Consider the following 19,361-nt stretch of genomic DNA (forward strand, 5'->3'; position numbering starts at 1 on the left):
GGCCAGGCCAGGAAATAGCTCCCATCAATTCAACTCTACATTAGTTAAACCCCAGACACATGTTCCACCTAATTGCAAGGCAAGCTAGGAGATTTAGTTGTCATGTGTATCCAGGAAGAGGAAATGGGATTGCTAACCATCTAGCCAGTCTCGGATACATTAAGTATTTAGCAGAAGGACTGATACACAGTAAGACCTCAGTACATAAAAGATACAATTATAATTACTTTCTATTGGTACTGATATGAATACTAGAAATCACTGAACCTCAGCTGGACTTTTCACAACATTGAGATTGAAAACTGAATACAAACCAGAATAAACACTGAATTTCTTAAAAGAAAACGATATGGCAATCATACGTCTGACACAATTCCTGTTCTAGGTGCTTTCTTTGAGGCACCAGGATACACTGGAATAGTCTACATTCAACTGCTGACTCTGACCCAAGCAAAACATTAAATTATGTCAGTTATGGTGGTTTCCTTTTTTTAAATTAAGGATGCTAATTTACCCACTTTACAGGATGCTTTTTAAAAATGCCACATTCCCTCTTACCTAAGCAAATACTTCCCTCTGTCTGAAAACTCTGTCTCTTCTTCACCCAGCCACCTCCTACTGATTCCTCAGGTCTCAATGTAGATGTCACCTCCTCCAGGAAGCCTTCCTTATCTTCAACCACAGTCGTGGTAGAGTGTCTGTTTCCTGTGTCCCCATGTGAGCTGTACTTCCCTTCCCAGAACACTTACCACAGCATGTTAAAAATCTCTGTTTACTTTCTGTCTCTAGCTGAGTGTTCATTTCTTGGGGGAAGGGACCTTGTTTTCATCACCATTTTATCCTCAGCCTCAACAATGTGCAGGCACATAATATCCCCAGGCACATAATGATTTGCAGTAAATGTATGTCATAAGAATGCATTAAGAAAAAAAAGAATGAATTAAGAATCCTGATCTTTCTTAAACTGGTGAGTGGAGTATAGACTTGGAAACTCTTACAACTCAACACAAAACTAAAAGTAAAGACAAGTTTAGAAAGACACTGTATAGCATATGCCTCCTTATAAAGGTCAATGGGAACTAATAAGTCATTTCAGACAGTAGCCACACCCTTGGGTCATGCCTTGGTACTTGTGAGCAACTGGCCATCTTTCAATATCTCAGTTGAGCAGCAGAGGATGCAAAAAATATCCTCATGCATTAAAAACTCTGGGACTCTTATCCTCTGTGCTGATGTGAAAGTGTGACAACAAGAGCTGTCCACTTAAGGTGACCTTGACTGACCATATGTCCTACTGGGCTTGCATATATCACTCTCCACTATCTATGTGGCTGGTGCATCCCTGACCTTCAATGACCACTATAAAAAAATGATGTCTTTCTAGTCCCAAGGTAGACCCTTAGATGCAGGACTGTACTTCCATGCCCCCCCCACACACAGTCTGAACCACAGAGGTGAAGCGAACAGTTTGTCCCCCATACTCTGATTATCTTCTATGCACCTGGAGCAAAGTCTCAGATGAGCCAATTGACAGAGATATGAGTGACTGACAATGTTTACCCAGTTCTCCCAGAGCACTGTTGTTCAGTCACCAAGTCGTGTCCGACTCTTTGTGACCCCATGGACTGTAGCATGCTAGGCTTCCCTGTCTATATCTCCTGGAATTTGCTCAAATTCATGCCCATTAAGTCAGTTATGCTAGCAAATCAGGTTCTCATCCTCTGCTGCCCCCTTCTCCTCTGGCCTTCAATCTTTCCCAGCATCAGAGTCTTTTCCAATGAATCAGCTCTTCATATCAGGTGGCCAAAGGATCAGAGCTTCAGCTTCAGCATATTCAGGGTTGATTTCCTTTAGGATTGACTGGTTTGATCTCCTTGCTGTCCAAGAGACTCTCAAGTCTTCTTCAGCACCAAAGTTTGAAAGCATCAATTCTTCCACGCTTGGCCTTCTTTATGATCCAACTCTCACATCTGCACATGACTACTGGAAAAACCATAGCTTTGAGTATACAGACCTATGTTAGCAAAATGATGTCTCTGCTTTTTAATACAGTCTAGGTGTGTCATAGCTTTCCTTCTAAGGAGCAAGCATCTTTTAACTTCATGGCTGCAGTCACCATCTGCAGTGATTTTGGAGTGTGTGGGGGTGGGGTGGGGGTGGTAACATGAGATTTCAGGCAGGTGAGGGAAACCAAAAAAGTCTGGAAGACGTCATGAGCACCCCTTCGAAAACATTAAGCAGGTAGGAGACTGCCTATTTTACTGTAAGTTTAGCTCAGAGCCCTACACCAAGGTACTCGGCAATGCCAAGGCTCACACACACCTGTCCTCTCACACATTCCCGGAGCACAATCTCCTTCCCCAACTCGTACCTTCGTACAATTTGCTCTGACACCCTCACCCCACCTTCCGCGCCCACGGGGCAAGGCTGTCCCTCGCCTTGCCCCTGTGGGCAATCTACCCCCTTGCCCGAACCTGTGCCCCAAAACACACACAAACACACACACCCCTCCAGGCTACCCAGATTGCTTTCACTCGATTGCACTAGAGGCCCCGGAAGGTGAGGAAGGTGAGAGTTGACCAAACCCGGTCCCGGCCGGGCACAGCAAGACCCCGCCCTGGCGCTCCCCAGCTTCCTCTCCACGAGCTCGGGCAGTCGGCGCACTGGGCGGCAGGCTCGACTCCTTGACGCAGAGGCGTGTGGGCGGGGCGTCTCGAGGCCCCGCCCTTCTGACGTCAGCCTCTCGGGGCGTGAGCGGACTCGCCAGGCTGAGGTTTCAGTCGCAGCCGAGTAGAGCCGCTGCCGGAGGCGAGCTTCCCGGCTCCGGCTTTGGCCCCGGCACGGGAGAATGCGGTGCGCCCAGGATGCTGCGGCGCCAGATAGTGAAGCTGGCGGCGCTCCTCAGCCTGCTCCTCGGCTTCCGCGCGCACGGTAAGGATCTGGGTCTAGCCTCGCCCTCCGCGCCCATCCCGCTCCCTCTCCCACCGGTTGTCAACTGTGCATTAAAGTTCTGCCTCCCACGGAGAACCCCATCTGACTGACCGGCCCTCTGTGGAGAGAGCCGCCCATTATCTTCCCCCCTCCCCGAATCTCCGGCGTTCTGGCAAGCCTGAGTCTCAGGCTCCCACGTTGTAGACGTCTAACAGGCTGAGATTGAGTGGGGTAGTGGGGAAGTGTGGATAGAGAAGTTAAATGACCACCGCCCCCCCCCTTCAACTCACTGCCCACCCACGTCCCGGTGAGTCATAAATTCAGCCCTGACTCTTTTGTTGTTCTAGTTCAAATTATGGGACTGGTGGTCCCTCTGGGAAATTACTTTGATCTCAGTCTAACTACTTTCCCTTAGTTCTCCGATTAACCTAGTTTCTTCCCCTGGGCCATGTCACCCCTCAACTCTTTTCCTCCACCATCACCTGTCACCCCCATCGTATCATCCGTTCTCCTCCTTTAGCCCCCAAAGCATTCCCACTGCCACCTGCCTTTTCCTCCCTACTGTTAGCTTTTAGCTCTCCTAACCCAGCCAGATGTCCTGGAAAGTTTCTGCAATTGAAAAGGCTAAATCCTGAAGGGAGAGAATGAAAGGGCGGGGAGTCCCAGGAACAGAGGCAGAGAGAGCAGGGAGACAGCCAGAATATGAAGTAAAACATGAGGTCACCGGTCACGTGATCGAGAGCTGAGCTGGGGATGTGCAGCCCAAACACCACAGAGACCCACTGTACTTTTCACTTTCCATATACTGTTCTGAAATTGAGAAACAGACTTGAGGATTGAAGACAGTATAAGAAAGCAAGCAAGATGTGCTTTCTAAGTGAGAACGACAGTCAGAAAAAAAAAAAGAAGCATTATTAGAGAGATGATGAGAAGTTGGAGAACCAGGGCAGCCTGGGAGTTGCTGTCAGATGCAGAGACATTAAGGGATTGGGGAGAGAAGAGAACTGGGTGTTAGCATTGGCCTTGACATGCTTCATTGCACTTAAAGAGCAAATCTTCATTGCAAGACTCTTAAAGTAGTTGTATTTATCGCACTCTTACAAATGAGAAGATTTCTGCTAGGTTAAATGATTTGCCCAAGTCACACTAGCAAGTGCTAGTTTGCAGCTCTTGAAGTTAATTTTCTTTGATGAATGGTGTGTGGAGGAGGGAGGGGAAGACAGGAGGTGGAGAGAGGCTTTGGTATTTAGTATCTTCCCTGGTGGCTCAGGTGGTAAAGAATCTGCCTGCAATGCAGGAGATGAGGGTTCAGTCCGTGGGTCAGGAAGATCCCTTGGAGGAGGAAATGGCAACCCACTCCAGTATTCTTGCCTGGAGAATTCCATGGACAGAGGAACCTGGCAAGCTACAGTCCATGGGGTCTCAAAGAGTCTGACACAGCTGAGCGACTAACACACACACATCTCACCTTGGAGCCAAGGGTGCCAGTTCTTTGTGGAAACGTCCTCAGCCCAGTCTAGGATCAGGACTGTTTGTTGTACTCAGGCTGAGCCTGGATATCTGGCTGCAGTAAAGCTCTCCTGGAAGCTGGGGAATGGGGCAACCACTCAACTTGGGCTTCTGTGAAGAGAAACAGGTAGATGCCAATGAGGAGGATATCTGTGTACCAAAGAACTCCAGAGAGGGGGGCCTTGGGTTAAGGCCAGAACTGGGGCCAGAGTGGGAACCTGATGTGGGGATGGGAAGCAGACCTTCGGATGGGGCTGAAGCAGGCGCAGGGATTGGGCATAGCCAGGGACCAGCTCATCTGAGAGCTCATTGTGGGCAGAGATTAACCCTCTGCCCCTGCCTTCTTGCCTGGAATGCATCACACCCAGCTTGTCTCTTCTCACTTCTGCTTTTGATCCCAGATAGCACAGGATGGTGATTTAAGGACACATTAGCTCTGGGATAAGATCCATCTGGATTCAAGGGCCCATTCTACCCCTTACTATCCCCACTGACCTTGGGCAAGTCACTTAAAATCTCTGAACCTTCATTGCTTCTCTAGTAAACTTGGGATAATAGATGCCTACCTTGTATGACTACTGTGGTTATTAAATGAGACACAGTATATGTAAAGTACTTAGCTGAGTGCTCAATAAATGGGAGATGTTAGAATGCTTGGGCTTCCCTGGGGGCTCAGTGGTAAAGAATCTGCCTGCAATGCAGGAGACTTAAGAGACATGAGTTCAATCCCTGGGTTGGGAAGATCCCCTGGAGGAGGGCATAGCAACCCACTCCAGTATTCTTGCCTAGAGAAAGCCATGGACAAAGGAGCCTGGCAGGATACAGCCCATAGAGTCCCAAAGAGTCGGACACAACTGAAGCGACTTCGCAGGCAGGCAGAATGCTTGCAGCCATCTGCAGCAGCATCTCTTCCCCGGGGTGGGTCGGGGGAGGCTCTGCTACCTCTAGTACTGACACTCTCCTCTCTTTGGACAGAACTGCCCAGACCTCCTTCTGTGTGGTTTGAAGCAGAGTTTTTCCACCATGTCCTCTACTGGACACCCATCCCAAATCCATCTGAAAGTACCTATTATGAAGTGGAGCTCCTGAGGTAAGCAAAAAGGAGGCTGGAGAAAGGAGTTAGATGAGTGAGGAAGTGGAAGACTGCATCCCCTTCCACCCCCCTAGCATGGGAAGATACCTGCCTTGTTACTGAAATGACACCAGGAGGGACCCTGGCACATATCCATCAGTTGACAAGTACTGATCAAGTCTCATGTGTGCCGAGCAGTATACTGGGAGCTTGGGATGAGAAAGCCAAGCCTTTACCCTCAAGACTTTTCCATCTTGTTGGAAAAGCGTCCATAAGACAATTGGAGAACAAGGAAGCCCCAAGGACTGCAGATGAAATTGGGAGAAGGAAGGAAGTGGGCTGTGTTGCAGAGAGTAGTAGCAAGTCTTCCTGAAGGAGTTGGCATTTGAGCTACTCATATTCCAATCTGAGAGTCTTCTGGACCACAGAGAAACTGACTCAGCCCCAGAACCAAGGGAGATCCCCTTGCAACTGGATGCCCCATACTAAAGGGAATACCCTGAGGGCTGTATTGTCATTCGAGCTCTCCCCTGGCCCCTTGCTTCCCTCCTAAAGGAGGTAGGTTGAAGCACAAGTTCCTCTCCCCATGCCTACCCTGCTCTCTCGCAGGTATGGAGTAGAGCCCACCTCCTGGAAGCGCATCCTGAGCTGTAGCCAGATGCTGGTGATGTCCTGTGATGTCACCATGGAGACCCTGGACCTGTACCGCAGCAACGGTTACCGAGCCAGAGTCCGGGCAGTGGACGGAAGCCAGCATTCCAACTGGACCTTTCCTGAAACCCGCTTCTCCGTGGATGAAGGTGCTTCTCCTCCCCTGGGCCTGGAGCATGGCTTTCAGGCTCCTTTCCAGCCAGAAACTCTAGTCTAGACCTTTGCTGTCTGTTCCCATAGCTTGCCACATCCACCTGGCTTTCTAGTGAGGGATTTAGTTGCTCAAAGAAACCTGAGTCAGGGCTTTGGAGAAAGTTTAGATGAAAATAGCCAAGTTGTTCAAGATTTAAAAGGGAACTGAAGTTGTTTATCCTACAGAAGAGAAGTCTTGGGGTGAGTTGGAACAGCTGAATCATGAAGGCCAGATTGGTATACTTGTAGGGTTCTGGGAGAGGAAGTGAATCCATAAGCACTCAGCATTGGGCCACAAGCAATAGGCAGAATTTGAATCTGGTCCTGCTACCTTTAGGGAAGAACTCCCTGAGAGCAGGGTGTGGGGCTTTGAAGCAGTGAAGTGCTACTGAAACCAAGTTGGGAGTTTCTCTCTGCAGAGAGTAGCGAAAAGGATAATAAGCCCCAAATGTGATAGGATTCTTTCATTCTGCAGATTGGGACTGACTATGCTCTTATGTGTATGGCAAGCCTGCTCTGCAGAAGTCAGAATGATGCTCTAGGAGGTCATTGTCTCCCAAATGCCTGTTCACAGGGCAGTACTTCACTAGCTGCAGAAACATGACTAAGGAGTGTGTTTAAAATAGATGTTGCCAGGGCCCCGCTTCCAAAATTCAGATGCACTGTGTCTTGAGTGGGACCAGGCATCTGTTTTTAGCACTCTACCCCAGAAATTCCTTATGTGCTGCCAGGTTGGGAGACCTGTAATACAGGTTTTAGAGTGGGAAGAGCTTGACCTTGGAGGCCAGGGATGGATGGTGTGCCCAGGCCCTCCCCGGCCCAGCGGCCTCATGGTTCTGTCTCCCCACCCAGTGACTCTGACGGTTGCCAGCGTGAAGCTGGAGATGCAAAACGGTAACATTGTTGGGGCCATCCAGCTCCCCAGGCCCAAGGTGGCCCCTGAAGGTGACACGTATGAAAACATCTTCCACAACTTCCGGGAGTACCAGATTGAGGTTCGCAAGGTACCAGGACACTATGAGGTATGAGATTCTCCACGGTCAGGCTCCCCTGTCACCTGGGGCCCGAAGTGCCTTTTGTCCTCCCCTTGGGAACTTTACCTGCAGAGTCGAGGGAGGTTGCGTGGCAGAGGTGGGTGGGGAGGGAGGGTTGAGATGGCCTCAGTCCTGAAGTATGTGCTTCTGCCAGGTCGCAGGGAAGACAGTGCCTGCTAGGTGTCTGTGGGACATTGTATGACTACAGGGGTGGGGGGGCATTGTATAGCTATGGTTTCCAAACCTCTTGTAGGTGGAGACTTTATTTTCTTTTATAGCTAGGGAAATGAGGCTCCAGGAGGCCCTCTAAGCACACTCCCATAAGGGAGAGACCTGGAACCACAAAATCCATCTTCTTACCTATCCACCACGGGCTTCCCAGGTGGTGCCCAGTCATAAATAACCCTCCTGCAGGAGATGTAGGAGACGCGTGTTCGATCCCTGGTTGGGGAAGATCCCCTGGAGGAGGGCACCGCAAACCACTCCAATATTCTTGCCTGGAGAATCCCATGGATAGAGAAGCCTGGTGGCCTATAGTCCATGGGGTCACAAAGAGTCGGACATGACTAAATCAACTTAGAATGCATGCATGCATGCATCCGTTTCCACCACAGTTGACTCCAGCCCCTTCTGGGAAAGTCCTCAGTATCTATAAAACACTTCCTTTTCTCTTTTAGTACAAAATAAATCATGGTAATCACAGAGATCTTGGGTTGCATTGATAAAGCAGGGTTTGTCAGCTTAGAAAAAGAACACTGAAGGAGGTTGACTTCCAGTGCTTTAGAGTATCTCTAAAGGCCCCTCTGGCTCTCATGTGCCATGGAACAAGGATATCATGTTTATTGCTCTGGTTGTTTTCATTTCAGTCCCATGGCAAGGTCAAAAATGAAAGCTTCAAACTCCCAGTGCCGAGAGGGGTGGGAGAGTTCTGTGTCAGGGTGAAACCGTCTGTCGGCTCCCGAGTGAACAAGGAGGTCTGGTCCAAGGAAGAGTGCATCTTGCTCACCTCGCAGTGTGAGTTGGCTGGGGCTGCTGCCCTGGGAGGAGGGAGGCAGCAGGGAAGGAGGCAAGGCTGCCACCGAGGGGCACTGTGCTGGCCCTCACCCGCCAACACAGCCCTCCATCCTCACCCAGCCCTGGTGAAAGAGCTCCTGTTGTCCCGATTTTAGAGATACGGGAACTGAGGCTCAGTACCTGTAAGCGACTTCCAGGCTGTGGTCACTGTGCCAGGTCTCCCGGCTGTGCGGCTGCTTCCACTGGAGCCCAGCTAAGCTCCCAGAAGCCCTTCCCAGCCCCGCTCAGTCAGCTGTGATGGTTCCTGTTTGTCACAGTCCTCAGCTGAATGGAGCCGGGGACCCCAAGGGCTTCTCAGAACTTTCCCTGCCCTCCCCCCCCCCCACCCCCCCACCCCAGAGGAAGCAGAACTGAGCTGGCTCTTCTCTGCAGTTACAAAAGTCAGCAGACACTGTTCCAGCCTCCCAACCAAGTGCTGGGTGGGGTGGGTGCGGGGGTGGCGGGCAAGGGAGTATGGGGTGTGAAGGTCATGGTTTTGCCTGCAACGATCTTACAGTCTGCCTAGGAAGACAGGGCCTGGCAAGAGGAGGCTGCACCTAGCTACTTAGGACAGTGTATGTCGAGTGCCTAGTGGGTGATGTCACAGTCAGTGGGCTGGGAGAGTGCCTGGTCCAGTGGGGGCAGCATCCAGCAGTGACCAGAGGGACTCCTTGCTTTTCTACAGCACATTTCAGTTTATGGCAGACACTTACAAGCTGGTTGTTATTTAAGCCTCACTCTCACTGAAGCAGAGCAAGGCACCATCTCTGTGCCAGGTGCCTTACACACTTTTTCAGCATCTGCTCACTAATACAGAAATAGTTTTGTGTACAGGTCTGGGTTCAAATCTCAGCCTCACCACTTATGCAATATATCACCTTGGGCAACTTACTTAACCTCTCTGGGCCTCAGGGTGCTAGTCTATAAAAATAAGGACGGTAATAGTATTTACCTCTTAAGGTAAGACTAAGAATCAGATCACATAAGTATTGTAGTCCCCCCTTATTCCCAGGGCATACGTTCCAAGACCCCCAGTGGCGGCCCTGCAATCATGGATATATACCATTTTTTCTTGTACATATATACATATGACAGAGTTTAGCTTATCAATTAAATTAAAGATAATTTTAAGTTAAGAGAATGTCCAAATTGCCAGTATCATTACTCTTGCACTTTGGGGTCATGATTGAGTAAGAAAAGGGTAACTTGGACAAAAACACTGAATACCACAACCGCCCATCTGAGGCAGCCCCTAGGTGACTTACAGGCAGGATCTCCTGAACAAAGGGAGGATTTGTGTCCCAGGTGGGACAGTGATAGAGTGGGACAGCATGAGATTTCAAGTTACTCAGAATGGCACGTGATTCAACTTATCAATTATTGATTTCTGGAAATCGCCCATGTAATGTTTTTGGACCACAGGTAACTGAAACTGCAGATTGGGGCGGGGGGCTGTTTTAAAGGGCTTGGTAGATGATAAATGCTGTGTACTTCACAGCCACCTGTGAGGTGGGCACTATTATTGTGCCCATTTTGTAGATGGTAAAACTAAGGCTCAGAAAGACTGAGTAATTTGTCCACAGCCTCACAGCTAGTAAGTGGTAGACCTGGGATTAGAACCCAGGTTTGGCTGCTCCCAAAGCCGCCCTTCTTACCTGCTGTGCCAGCCTGCCAGAGCTGTGTCTGCTCTCATGTGAGTTCTGTGCGAAGACTGGCAGCAGAGCCCATGTGTCTAGTGAGGGATCCTTCAGGGTGGAGGTTGGAATGTCAGGCCAGGATTCCCAAGAATCCAGGGACTTCCCTGGTGGTACAGGGGTTTAGACTCCTCACTCCCAGTGCAGGGGAACTAGGTTCAATCCCTGGTCAGGAAACTAGGCTCTGCATGCCACAATTGAAAACAAAAATAAGAATGTAGTGGTGGCCTCCAGAGTTGTGGCCTTGAGGTAGCCTAAGGGGTTGAGAGGTGGTTACTTGGCCACTCACTGAGAGGCTCCTGAGAGGGGCTGTGGGGACCACCCCTCCACATCCCATGGCCTACAAGCCCATCTCTCTGGACCCTGCAGATTTCACAGTGACCAACCTCAGCATCTTTTTCACCTTCGTCCTGCTACTCTATGGAGCCTTGACCTTCTGTCTGACCTTCCAGCTATATCTGCGGCGCCGGGGGAAGCTGCCTGCTGTCTTGGTGAGTCTTGCACAGAGGCCACCGCCCCATCCTTCCTTCCCAGCCCCACCTTCCCAGCTTCCCTAGGAGTCCTCCCAGGACTCCTAGAGGCAGGGCACACCCTCCCAGGCAGTCCATACCCTCAGCCCTGATGTTATCAGAGGCACCTTCATCAAGCACCATGGGGTCGGAGGGAGAACTTGAATGCCAAGCCCAGTACAGAGAATGTTGCCTTGTAGTGGCCAGAAAACACAAAGTAATCCCAACCCGCCTCACGCCATTTTGTTACTATTTGCTAATAACTGGCCGCAGACCAGCCCCTGGGCATTAGTACCTCGGAGACAGGCAGTTACAAGACTCACTTAACAACAGAGGGAACTGAGGCAGAAAAGATCATTACGTGCAGAGAGCCCCACAGCCAGCAAGAGTCAAGGCCAGAGGCCAGCCTTGCCCATCCCTAGAGGCTGTGCTGAGTCCTCTGGAAGAGGAAGACAAGGGGCTGTGGTCAGGGTGGAGAGAGCGGCGCAGAGAGGATGCTGAGAGGAGGGCTTCCTGGAGGAAGCAGCATCTCCAGCCCTTCCTGGGAGGGGTGGGGGCGGGGGCGGGTCCTCTCTGACTGCACAGTGCTGACAGATGCTGATTTGTAGTCAGTCAGCCTCTGAAATTCAACTTGTCCCATTGAGCAGCGTCTCCAGACCTCAGTCCATCTCTGGCCTGGGATTCAGAGTGGACCAAAGGTGGTCCCCACAACTGACATTATTGGGATGGTCAAGGACTCAGCTAGAAGGGTGGGCTCTGTCAGGGAGACAGGAGCCCAGGGAAGCTCACAGATGGAAGGTAACCTTCCACAGGGTTCCCAGGATCTCTAGGGAAAATAAAGCAAGTGGCAAAGGCCCTCTGAAATGATCTTGAGTAAGAATTCCGGGATGGGCATGGAGCGGGGAGAAGCGGGGTGAAGCTGCCTGGTGAGCGCACCATGGGGCCCGCCCTCAGGGATGGGTGACTGGAAAGCAGAGCAGTGGGAGAGGACCACTGGACAGAAGTGTCTTAGTTGAGCTTGAGGAAAGACATCTAGTAAGAGAGTGGGCAACGGAACTACAGTTACCAAGCATCTACAACACACAAAGTGTTGTACGGAAAGCAACTGAGTAAGTGGGCCCAAGAGGCTTGATTAGGTCTGGAGGGACAGTCAATGAATCAACTATTAACTTTAATGGAAACCAGTGAAATAGACATAGATGTAGATGCAAAAATGCCAAAGGCGATGACAAGCAATCTGTAGTTTTTTTGTTCCTTCTGATCATTTGGATCAGAGAATTAAATCAACTATTAACTTTAATACAAACCTTGGCCTAGATGACACAGCTGATAAGAGGCAAAGCTGGAATCTGAACCCGGAAAGTCTGGCTCAGAATGTACATCCTTAGTAACCAAGCTATATGATATTAATAGGGATCCAACCAGTAAGAGTTGCATTAGAGTCATCACGTACAAAGGGGTCTAGATGTGCATCAGTGAGTCAATAAGTTAGTCTGTAAACCTTAGGAGTGCCTGCTGTGTGCCAGCTCAGTTTAAGCAGCTCTGGGAATAGAGTGGCCAATAAGAACAGACAACTCCCACCCTCAGGAGCTTGTGAATATTTTGTTGGGTGTAGGGAGTGAGCATATCTGTGTGTATACATGTGGGAGCACAGAAAACAAAAAATAACTCCAGAAACTAAGTGCTAGGAATGAATAAACAAGGTTGATAAGAAGAGGGGAGATCAGGAAAGCCCCTCTGAGGAGATGACATCTGAGCCAAGACCTGAATGATAAGAAGGATACAGTCATACAGAATGTTTGGGGAAGAGGATTCCAAGCAGGAGTAGCCTGTCCAAAGGCCCTGAGGCAGCACTGTCTGGAGCAGAAGGAACTCCAGTGCAACTGGGGCAGAAGAGCTAGGGGGAGAAGGGTTAAGTGACTTCCTGGGACTATTAGCAATTAATGGGGACTGAGCGACTTCACTTTCACTTTTCACTTTCATGCATTGGATAGGGAAATGGCAACCCACTCCAGTGTTCCTGCCTGGAGAATCCCGGGGACGGGGGAGCCTGGTGGGCTGCTGTCTATGGGGTCGCACAGAGTCGGACACAACTGAAGTGACTTAGCAGCAGCAGCAGGGCCTCGTCAACTGCTAGTTCTGTGCTTGTTCACTGACCCACACTGAAGCCAGGCTGTGTTTATGAGAGTCACACTCAGGGAGTGGAGAAATGATCTTGGTATCTCACCTCCAGCATTTTAAAAGATGAAATAAATAGCGTGGAATAGGATGAGACAGAATACAATAGATCACGATGCACAGGCAGTAACAATAAGTATTATTTTGTGAAATTGATTTCAGTATATGAATAATATATTTGTGCGCTATTTATATCTTATGTAACATTATTATGTAACATATTTCTTACTCAAGGTCCTACTGGTGGGGAAAAAATCTGAAACACATTTCTAGATCTCAGTGGGTCCAACCAGCTCTCAGGTTTGAAAAGCACTGCTGATGGAGCTGCCTGAGAATGTTCACCTTTTCTTGCAGCCTCCCATTCTGTCTGTCATTCTGTCTGAGCTCTGAGAACACAGGCTTCTTAGGTAGCTGGCCTGAGTCAAACTGAGATCTGCACGAGGAGGAAAACTCGATTCTGAAACAAAGCCAAAAGGACAGCAACCTGTCCTGCAGGCTCTGCCGCACCCCATCTGTTGGAGCAGTGTCTCCTGAACCCCTCGCCTCTCCTGGCTGCACTGGGGTGGGTTCCTGCCGGTGACCCTCCCGCCCCTCTCACTCTGCGCTCTCATCTCCAGGTCTTCAAGAAGCCCAGTCCCTTCAGCCTCATCAGCCAGTTTTCCCACCCGGAGACCCAAGATACCATCCACACCCTGGACGAGGAGGCCTTCCCCAAGGTGACTCCGGAGCTGAGGAACTCAGACGTGCACGGCAGCACTGACAGTGGCTTCGACAGTGCCAAGCCATCACTGCAGACTGATGAGCCCCAGTTCCTCCTCCCTGCCTCTGACCCCCAGGCCGGGGGGACTCTGGAAAAGGGGATGCCCCAGGAGCTGGAGAACAGCTGCAGTAGTGGAGGCAGCAGCAACAGTGCAGACAGTGGGATCTGCTTGCCAGATCCCCGCCTATGTCCTGGTGCAGAGCCCAGCTGGGAGCTGCAGGTGGGGAGCGACAGCCGGGACCGGGAGGACAGTGGCATTGGCCTGGTGCAGAACTCTAGGGGACAGCCTGAGCACGCTCAGGGTAACTCAGCTTCGGGCCATGGGAGTCCGCTGGGACCTGAGGAGCCTTCAGAAGAAAACCCAGGGGCAGGGGCCTTCCAGGGCTACCTGAAACAGACGCAGTGTCCAGAGGAGAAGGCAGCCCAGGCAGGCGGCCTGGAAGAAGAGTCTTCCTCAACAGAGTGCCTTGACCCCCAGTTCAGGACGTGCCTGGATACTGAGGCGGGCTGGCCTCTACCAGCCCTGGCCAAGGGCTATGTGCAACAGGACCCCCCTGAAATGACTCTTGCTCCTTCGCAGACCCCTGCAGGACAGTGGGACCGACCAACTGAAGACTGGTCACTCCTGGGCTTGACCAGCTGTGGCAACCTCGGCACATCTGACTGGAGCTTTGCCCATGATCTTGCACCTCTGGATTGTGTGCCGGCCCCAGGCGGTCTCCTGGGCAGTTTTGACTCAGACCTGGTCACCCTGCCACTGATCACCAGCCTGCAGTCAAATGAGTGAGGCAGGCTAAGGGCTTGCTTTTGATTTCAGCTGCACGCTGCCTGGACCCAGAGGATCCAGGGGCCAGAAGTGAAGCACAATTGCTGCAAGCCCAGCACTTTGCTGCAAGCCCAGCAGGCCCAGTAGGTGTCCAGGGCAGGAGGAAGCTAGACTAACACAGGGTACATAGGTGGCATTGGCCTGCCCTGCAGACAGGGCCCGCAGACTCTGGCAGAGCTGAGAAGAGCAGGGCAGAGACCTCCCCTCTCCTTGGAACACATCCTGTGCTTTAAAGGACTCTTTGCTCAGGGGGATCATGAGGCCACCAGGCTGACATCGGCTCAGTGAGCCAGGCCTCCCCACTTAGGCCGTCCATGTGTCAGGAGAGCCTCCAGCAGGATGGAGGGCTGGGAGGATGGAGGCATCAGGGCCACCAATGCAGGGGCCACTTCTAGGGGAGGAAGGAGGAAACAGGAGCCAAAGGGAGCTGAGATCCAAAAGGGGGCTTCTGACTCAGAACCCTGGGGATGTCTTGTATCCATCTGCAGACAGTACCCTCTTTCGAGCAAATAGAGCAGCAGCCCCCTGGGGCACTTGGAGTGGCCAGGTCACACACTGCCCGCATCCTGCTGCTCCCACCACCTTGCTGACAGAACCAGAGAAACCATGGGTGTTTGTCCTGGTCCAAACACAGCCCTTCAGTCGCTCTCTGGGCTTGAACACCACCTTATCTGCCCAGGAGGGTCAGAGTTAGGACCTGCCCTTGTGTTGCTGCTGATGTCCAGCTACAGGACAGGGCACTGGGCTGGGACCTCTGTCCTCCCAGTGATCAGATGTGGTGAGCTTGGACCAGCCACTTCTCAGAATTGGACATCACTCAGTTGTATCCGACTCTGTGCAACCCCATGGAGACTATAACCTGCCAGGCTCCTCTGTCCATGGGATTCTCCAAGCAAGAATATTAGACAGAGTAGTCATTCCCTTCTCCAGGGGATCTTCCCGACTCAGGGATCGAATCTGTGTCTCCTGCATGACAGGCAGATTGTTTACCATCTGAGCCACTTATCAAAGGGCCATGGTTATTCCATTTGTGAAATAAAGACTCAGTCTCATGCTGGGATGTTGGCCAACCTGGCTTCTGGGGTGACAGCTCCAACCCCACGTGATGCTGGGCTGGGAGGAAGCCGTGTCCACACAGAGCTGAGGGCCGAGGGACAGCCCCACGCTGAGGGCTCATCCGTGTAGCAGGAGTGGATGGCATTGTGCTGAGACAGTGACCAGACCCTGGGCCCAGGGAGGGGGCAGGTGTGGGCCCTGCTTCCTCACAGTCAGTTTGGGATCTGTCTGCACCTGTGAGGAGGGAAGCTGTATGCCCCCCAGGTCATCCTTGGCCCTGCCTTCTCCGTGGCACTCTTGGAATAAACATTAGGCCCAATGAATCCAGTCAGAGCTCCTCCACTCTGCCAGGAAGCTCATAGATGCCAGTCCAATAATAATTTCCTCTAGAAATAGGTCTGAGGGAGGCTTTCTCAGCATTTCCTTGGAAGGTTTATTTATTTAGTTTATTTATTGAAAAGGCAGGGAAAGAGTTCTGGGCATTTCGAGAGCCTAGGAGTTCTCGTTCTGACTTCACTGTTCCTAGCCTTGTGACCTTGGAAAGTCACCTTTCCTCATCTATGAAACCAGAAAATGTTGCCTGACTTGTTTTGTTTATAAGGTTCCACTGAGAACATGAGTGCGAATGTGGCTTGAAACACAAGGCCTTGTTAATGAGTTGATGTATGTTTTTTCTTCCAATAAATTGTTGGGATCACAGGAATCTCGGGAAACCAGTCAGATTTCTGATGACACAGTGGCTGGTAGAGGTGTGAAGTTATTGATGATCAAGGATGATAATGAATAGGATGTGTGACGTCAGTCAGATTTCGATGACATAGTGGCTGGTAGAAGTGTCAAGTTATTGATGATCAAGGATGAAAATGAATAAGATGTGTGATGTTCCTTTAAGGCAGCAAGACTGAGGACTCACACTCAAATCAGGTCTAATTCCTCATGTTACCATTTATTGCCTGTGACCTTGGGCAAATTCCTTACTAAGTCGCTGTTTCCTCATCTATAAGATGGGAATAATAATTCCTCATGGGGATGTTGGGAGGTTTAAATGAGATCATACATAAAGAGTTTAACACGTACCAGGTGTGTGGTATTCCAGACAAAGGTAGCTGTCATTGACTTTGTTTTTATTTTTTTTAATTTTTAATTGGAGGATAATTGCTTTATGATGATGTGTTGGTTTCTGCTGTATGTCATTGACTTTTAAAACTGTAAAGGGAAATGAACAGTTTTTCTTGGAAACTGGTGAAAATGACAGAGATCTTTAAAAATGTATATTAAATTATGACAAAATTGTTGAAAGAGAATGTAAGCAAAGATAATGAAGGAATTCCCTGGCAGTCCAGTGGTTAGGACCCTGAGCTTTCAGCGACAAGGGCCCAAGTTTGATCCCTGGTCAGGGAACCAAGATCCCATAAGTCACAGGATGCCACCAAAAAAAAAAGAAAAAAGAATGATAAATAGTATAATGTAAAGATTATGTAATATAATGAGAGATAATGAAAATGGATGTAAATGAAAGAGTATGCAGAGGTTCTTTGTTGTTGTAATTGTCCAGTCACTATGTCCAACTCTTTGTGACCCGATGAACTGCAGCATGCCAGCCTTCGCTATCCTTCACTCTCTCCCAGAGTTTGCTCAAACTCAAGTCCATTTTGTTGGTGATGCTATCCAACCATCTCATACTCTGTCACCCCCTTCTCCTCCTACCCTCAATCTTTCCCAGCATCAGGGTCTTTTCCAGTGAGTCGGTTCTTTAGGAAGACTGAAAAGGAAACCGTGGGGACAGAGAACACTGTGTTTTGGATGTGAATTCTGACAACTTGAAAGGAGACCCCGATGGCCCCTCCCTTCCAAGAAGAGAGCAAACCCGGTGTCCCTGGAACCCTCCAAGTGCTCCCCCCCAGCCTGGAAGTGTGTCCCAGAGGTACTTCTCATAAGTGCGGAAGACATCTGCATTCAATTCTAAAAGCAGCCTCCTCCTTCCCCGAAAAGCCACATGTGGGTTTGAGGCTCTCCCCAAGCTCAGCCCAGCAGGTGGAGCAGACCCAGGGCTCGAGGCCTGAGTCTGGGTATGCTTTGCCCTTTGTCACATCCTGGATCCTCCAGGAGGTGGCCAGGGATACCGCGTCTCTGCTCCACTGTGTCTTCTCCAACCACACCTCTCCCCCTTTAATCTGAGAAACTAACCAGTTCTGGGGAAGCACTGATCCTATCGCCTTCACAGAACTTGACTTATCTCACACTGTTTGGGACCTGCTCAGACTTTTGCCCCAGAGGTCTTCTTGTCAGATTGGTAAGAAGTGTGAGATTGGTCACTTTCTCCTGGAACTGAGTGTTGGAAATGGAAAGGCCCCTGGGGCAGGTTGGATGAGGGCTGGCCGAGATGTTGAATATGAAGATTCAAGAGAGAGGGGGTCCGAGGATGTGGAATGAGTGGGAATTTGGGCTGGATCTCCTCCCCTTTTCAGCTCAGACCACCCAGCACAGCCAGGGCCATGGGAGAATCTGAGAGAGTGCCTCCAAACAGTGGTGAGATGCTGCCAGACTTCTCAGGAATTTGGAATAAAGTCCCCAAGAGACAGCCTGGTCTGTTCTGACACTGAGAAACCTCCTGTGAGGGCTTTTCCAAGCTGAGGAATGGGAGATTCTGCGTGTCTATGAGCTAATGGAACTTCCTCTTAGTAAGGAGAGGGGAAATGGGTCAACTCTACTGAAGAGGAAATTCTATTGAACTGTGCTTTCCTGAGTTTGTAAATAGCTATGGTCAAAGGGTCTCCCTTGTCTTCCCCAAAGATTTCCATTTCTCTCCACCCCATTCCCAATGCACACAGGGTCACAGAGCACACACGACTCCTGAGATAGTCCCACCCATTTCACCGAACGGAGCCCCCAGGGCAGCATGGGTTGCGGGGGAGGGGGGTGTGTCTCTGAGCCCCACCTGCGAACAGCAGAGAAGGGGGCGCTAACATGGTGCCCACCTGGGACAGTACGCTGGTAACCAAGCGAGGTAGTTCTAGCAGTTAGGGCTGATTTTATCAAGCCCCAATCTAGAGGACACTAGATACTTGGAACGCATGACTCATCATTTCCTGTGGTGCTTATGGGCTTGGGGTTTCTTTTAAAGCAAATCCACAATTTAAACATTTGTATTAATCACTTATGATCATTTTTATTACTGATCCACCACACCTTTCCTCACTATCAGCTTGATCTTAACTTTGTTATCACTCCTATAAACATTCAGAAAGGGTGCTGGTAAACACTGACAGGGTCCAGTAAACACTGACAAAAAGAAGGGTTTGGTGCAGTGAAATTTCTGTTTCAGAAAGATAACCCTGTTCAGCCCCCAAGGCGTGAGTCAGAAGGGATGAGGAAGAAAGCTGAGAGAACTGGTTGGAGGCATTCTTTACCAGCATTTCATTTCTTCAAGAAGTATATTAGTAACCTCTTACTATGTGCCCAACGTGGTACTCAGCCCTGGGTCAAAAGCGGTGAACAAAAGATGCACAGCTTCATGGAGGGCACCTTCTGGTTATGAAGGTAATCACCAAGCTACTCAACAACAAGTATATATTACTATAATCACTGAGAAGCGTCATGAAAAACACTACTATCCACACAACAGATGAAGGCAAGAAGCAGAGAAACGGAACGGGAGATGTATTGGCTCAAGCTGCTACAACAAAATACTGTAGGCTGGGTGGCTTCAACAACACAAAATTATTTTCCATTGTGCTGGAGGCTGGGACATCCAAGACCAAGCTGTTGGCAGATTCAGTTCTTAGTGAAGGCTCTCTTCCTGACTTGCAGATGAAGCTAAAGATTCATGATGGGTGCTTCTCCTTCTCCTTACTGAGTGGGATGGGATGGAGGAGGGGTGGCAGAGAGCTCTGGTT

At 50.1% G+C, this 19,361-nt stretch overlaps 1 protein-coding gene across 1 annotated transcript; it reads left to right on the plus strand.

Annotated features, from left to right (window-relative positions):
* Positions 1 to 2,767: 2,767 nt before the first annotated feature.
* Positions 2,768 to 17,001, plus strand: IL10RA (interleukin 10 receptor subunit alpha). Its single transcript, XM_043900261.1, has 7 exons — positions 2,768 to 2,931; positions 5,416 to 5,530; positions 6,122 to 6,312; positions 7,208 to 7,377; positions 8,256 to 8,403; positions 10,506 to 10,627; positions 13,441 to 17,001. The coding sequence occupies exons 1-7, from the start codon at positions 2,865 to 2,867 to the stop codon at positions 14,368 to 14,370; spliced, it is 1,743 nt and encodes a 580-aa protein (XP_043756196.1). The 5' UTR covers positions 2,768 to 2,864; the 3' UTR covers positions 14,371 to 17,001.
* The last annotated feature ends 2,360 nt before the right edge of the window (positions 17,002 to 19,361 follow it).

The sequence above is a fragment of the Cervus elaphus genome, chromosome 1 (genome assembly GCF_910594005.1).
Source record: "Cervus elaphus chromosome 1, mCerEla1.1, whole genome shotgun sequence".
Taxonomy (NCBI): Eukaryota; Metazoa; Chordata; class Mammalia; order Artiodactyla; family Cervidae; genus Cervus; species Cervus elaphus.

What these genes read in the sequence shown, in the direction of transcription:
- IL10RA (XM_043900261.1), top strand. Translation starts at nt 2,865, where the DNA reads ATGCTGCGGCGCCAGATAGTGAAGCTGGCGGCGCTCCTCAGCCTGCTC. An exon ending in TATGAAGTGGAGCTCCTGAG is followed by an intron (nt 5,531 to 6,121) that starts GTAAGCAAAAAG and finishes GCTCTCTCGCAG; the next exon opens with GTATGGAGTAGAGCCCACCT. An exon ending in CATCTTGCTCACCTCGCAGT is followed by an intron (nt 8,404 to 10,505) that starts GTGAGTTGGCTG and finishes TGGACCCTGCAG; the next exon opens with ATTTCACAGTGACCAACCTC.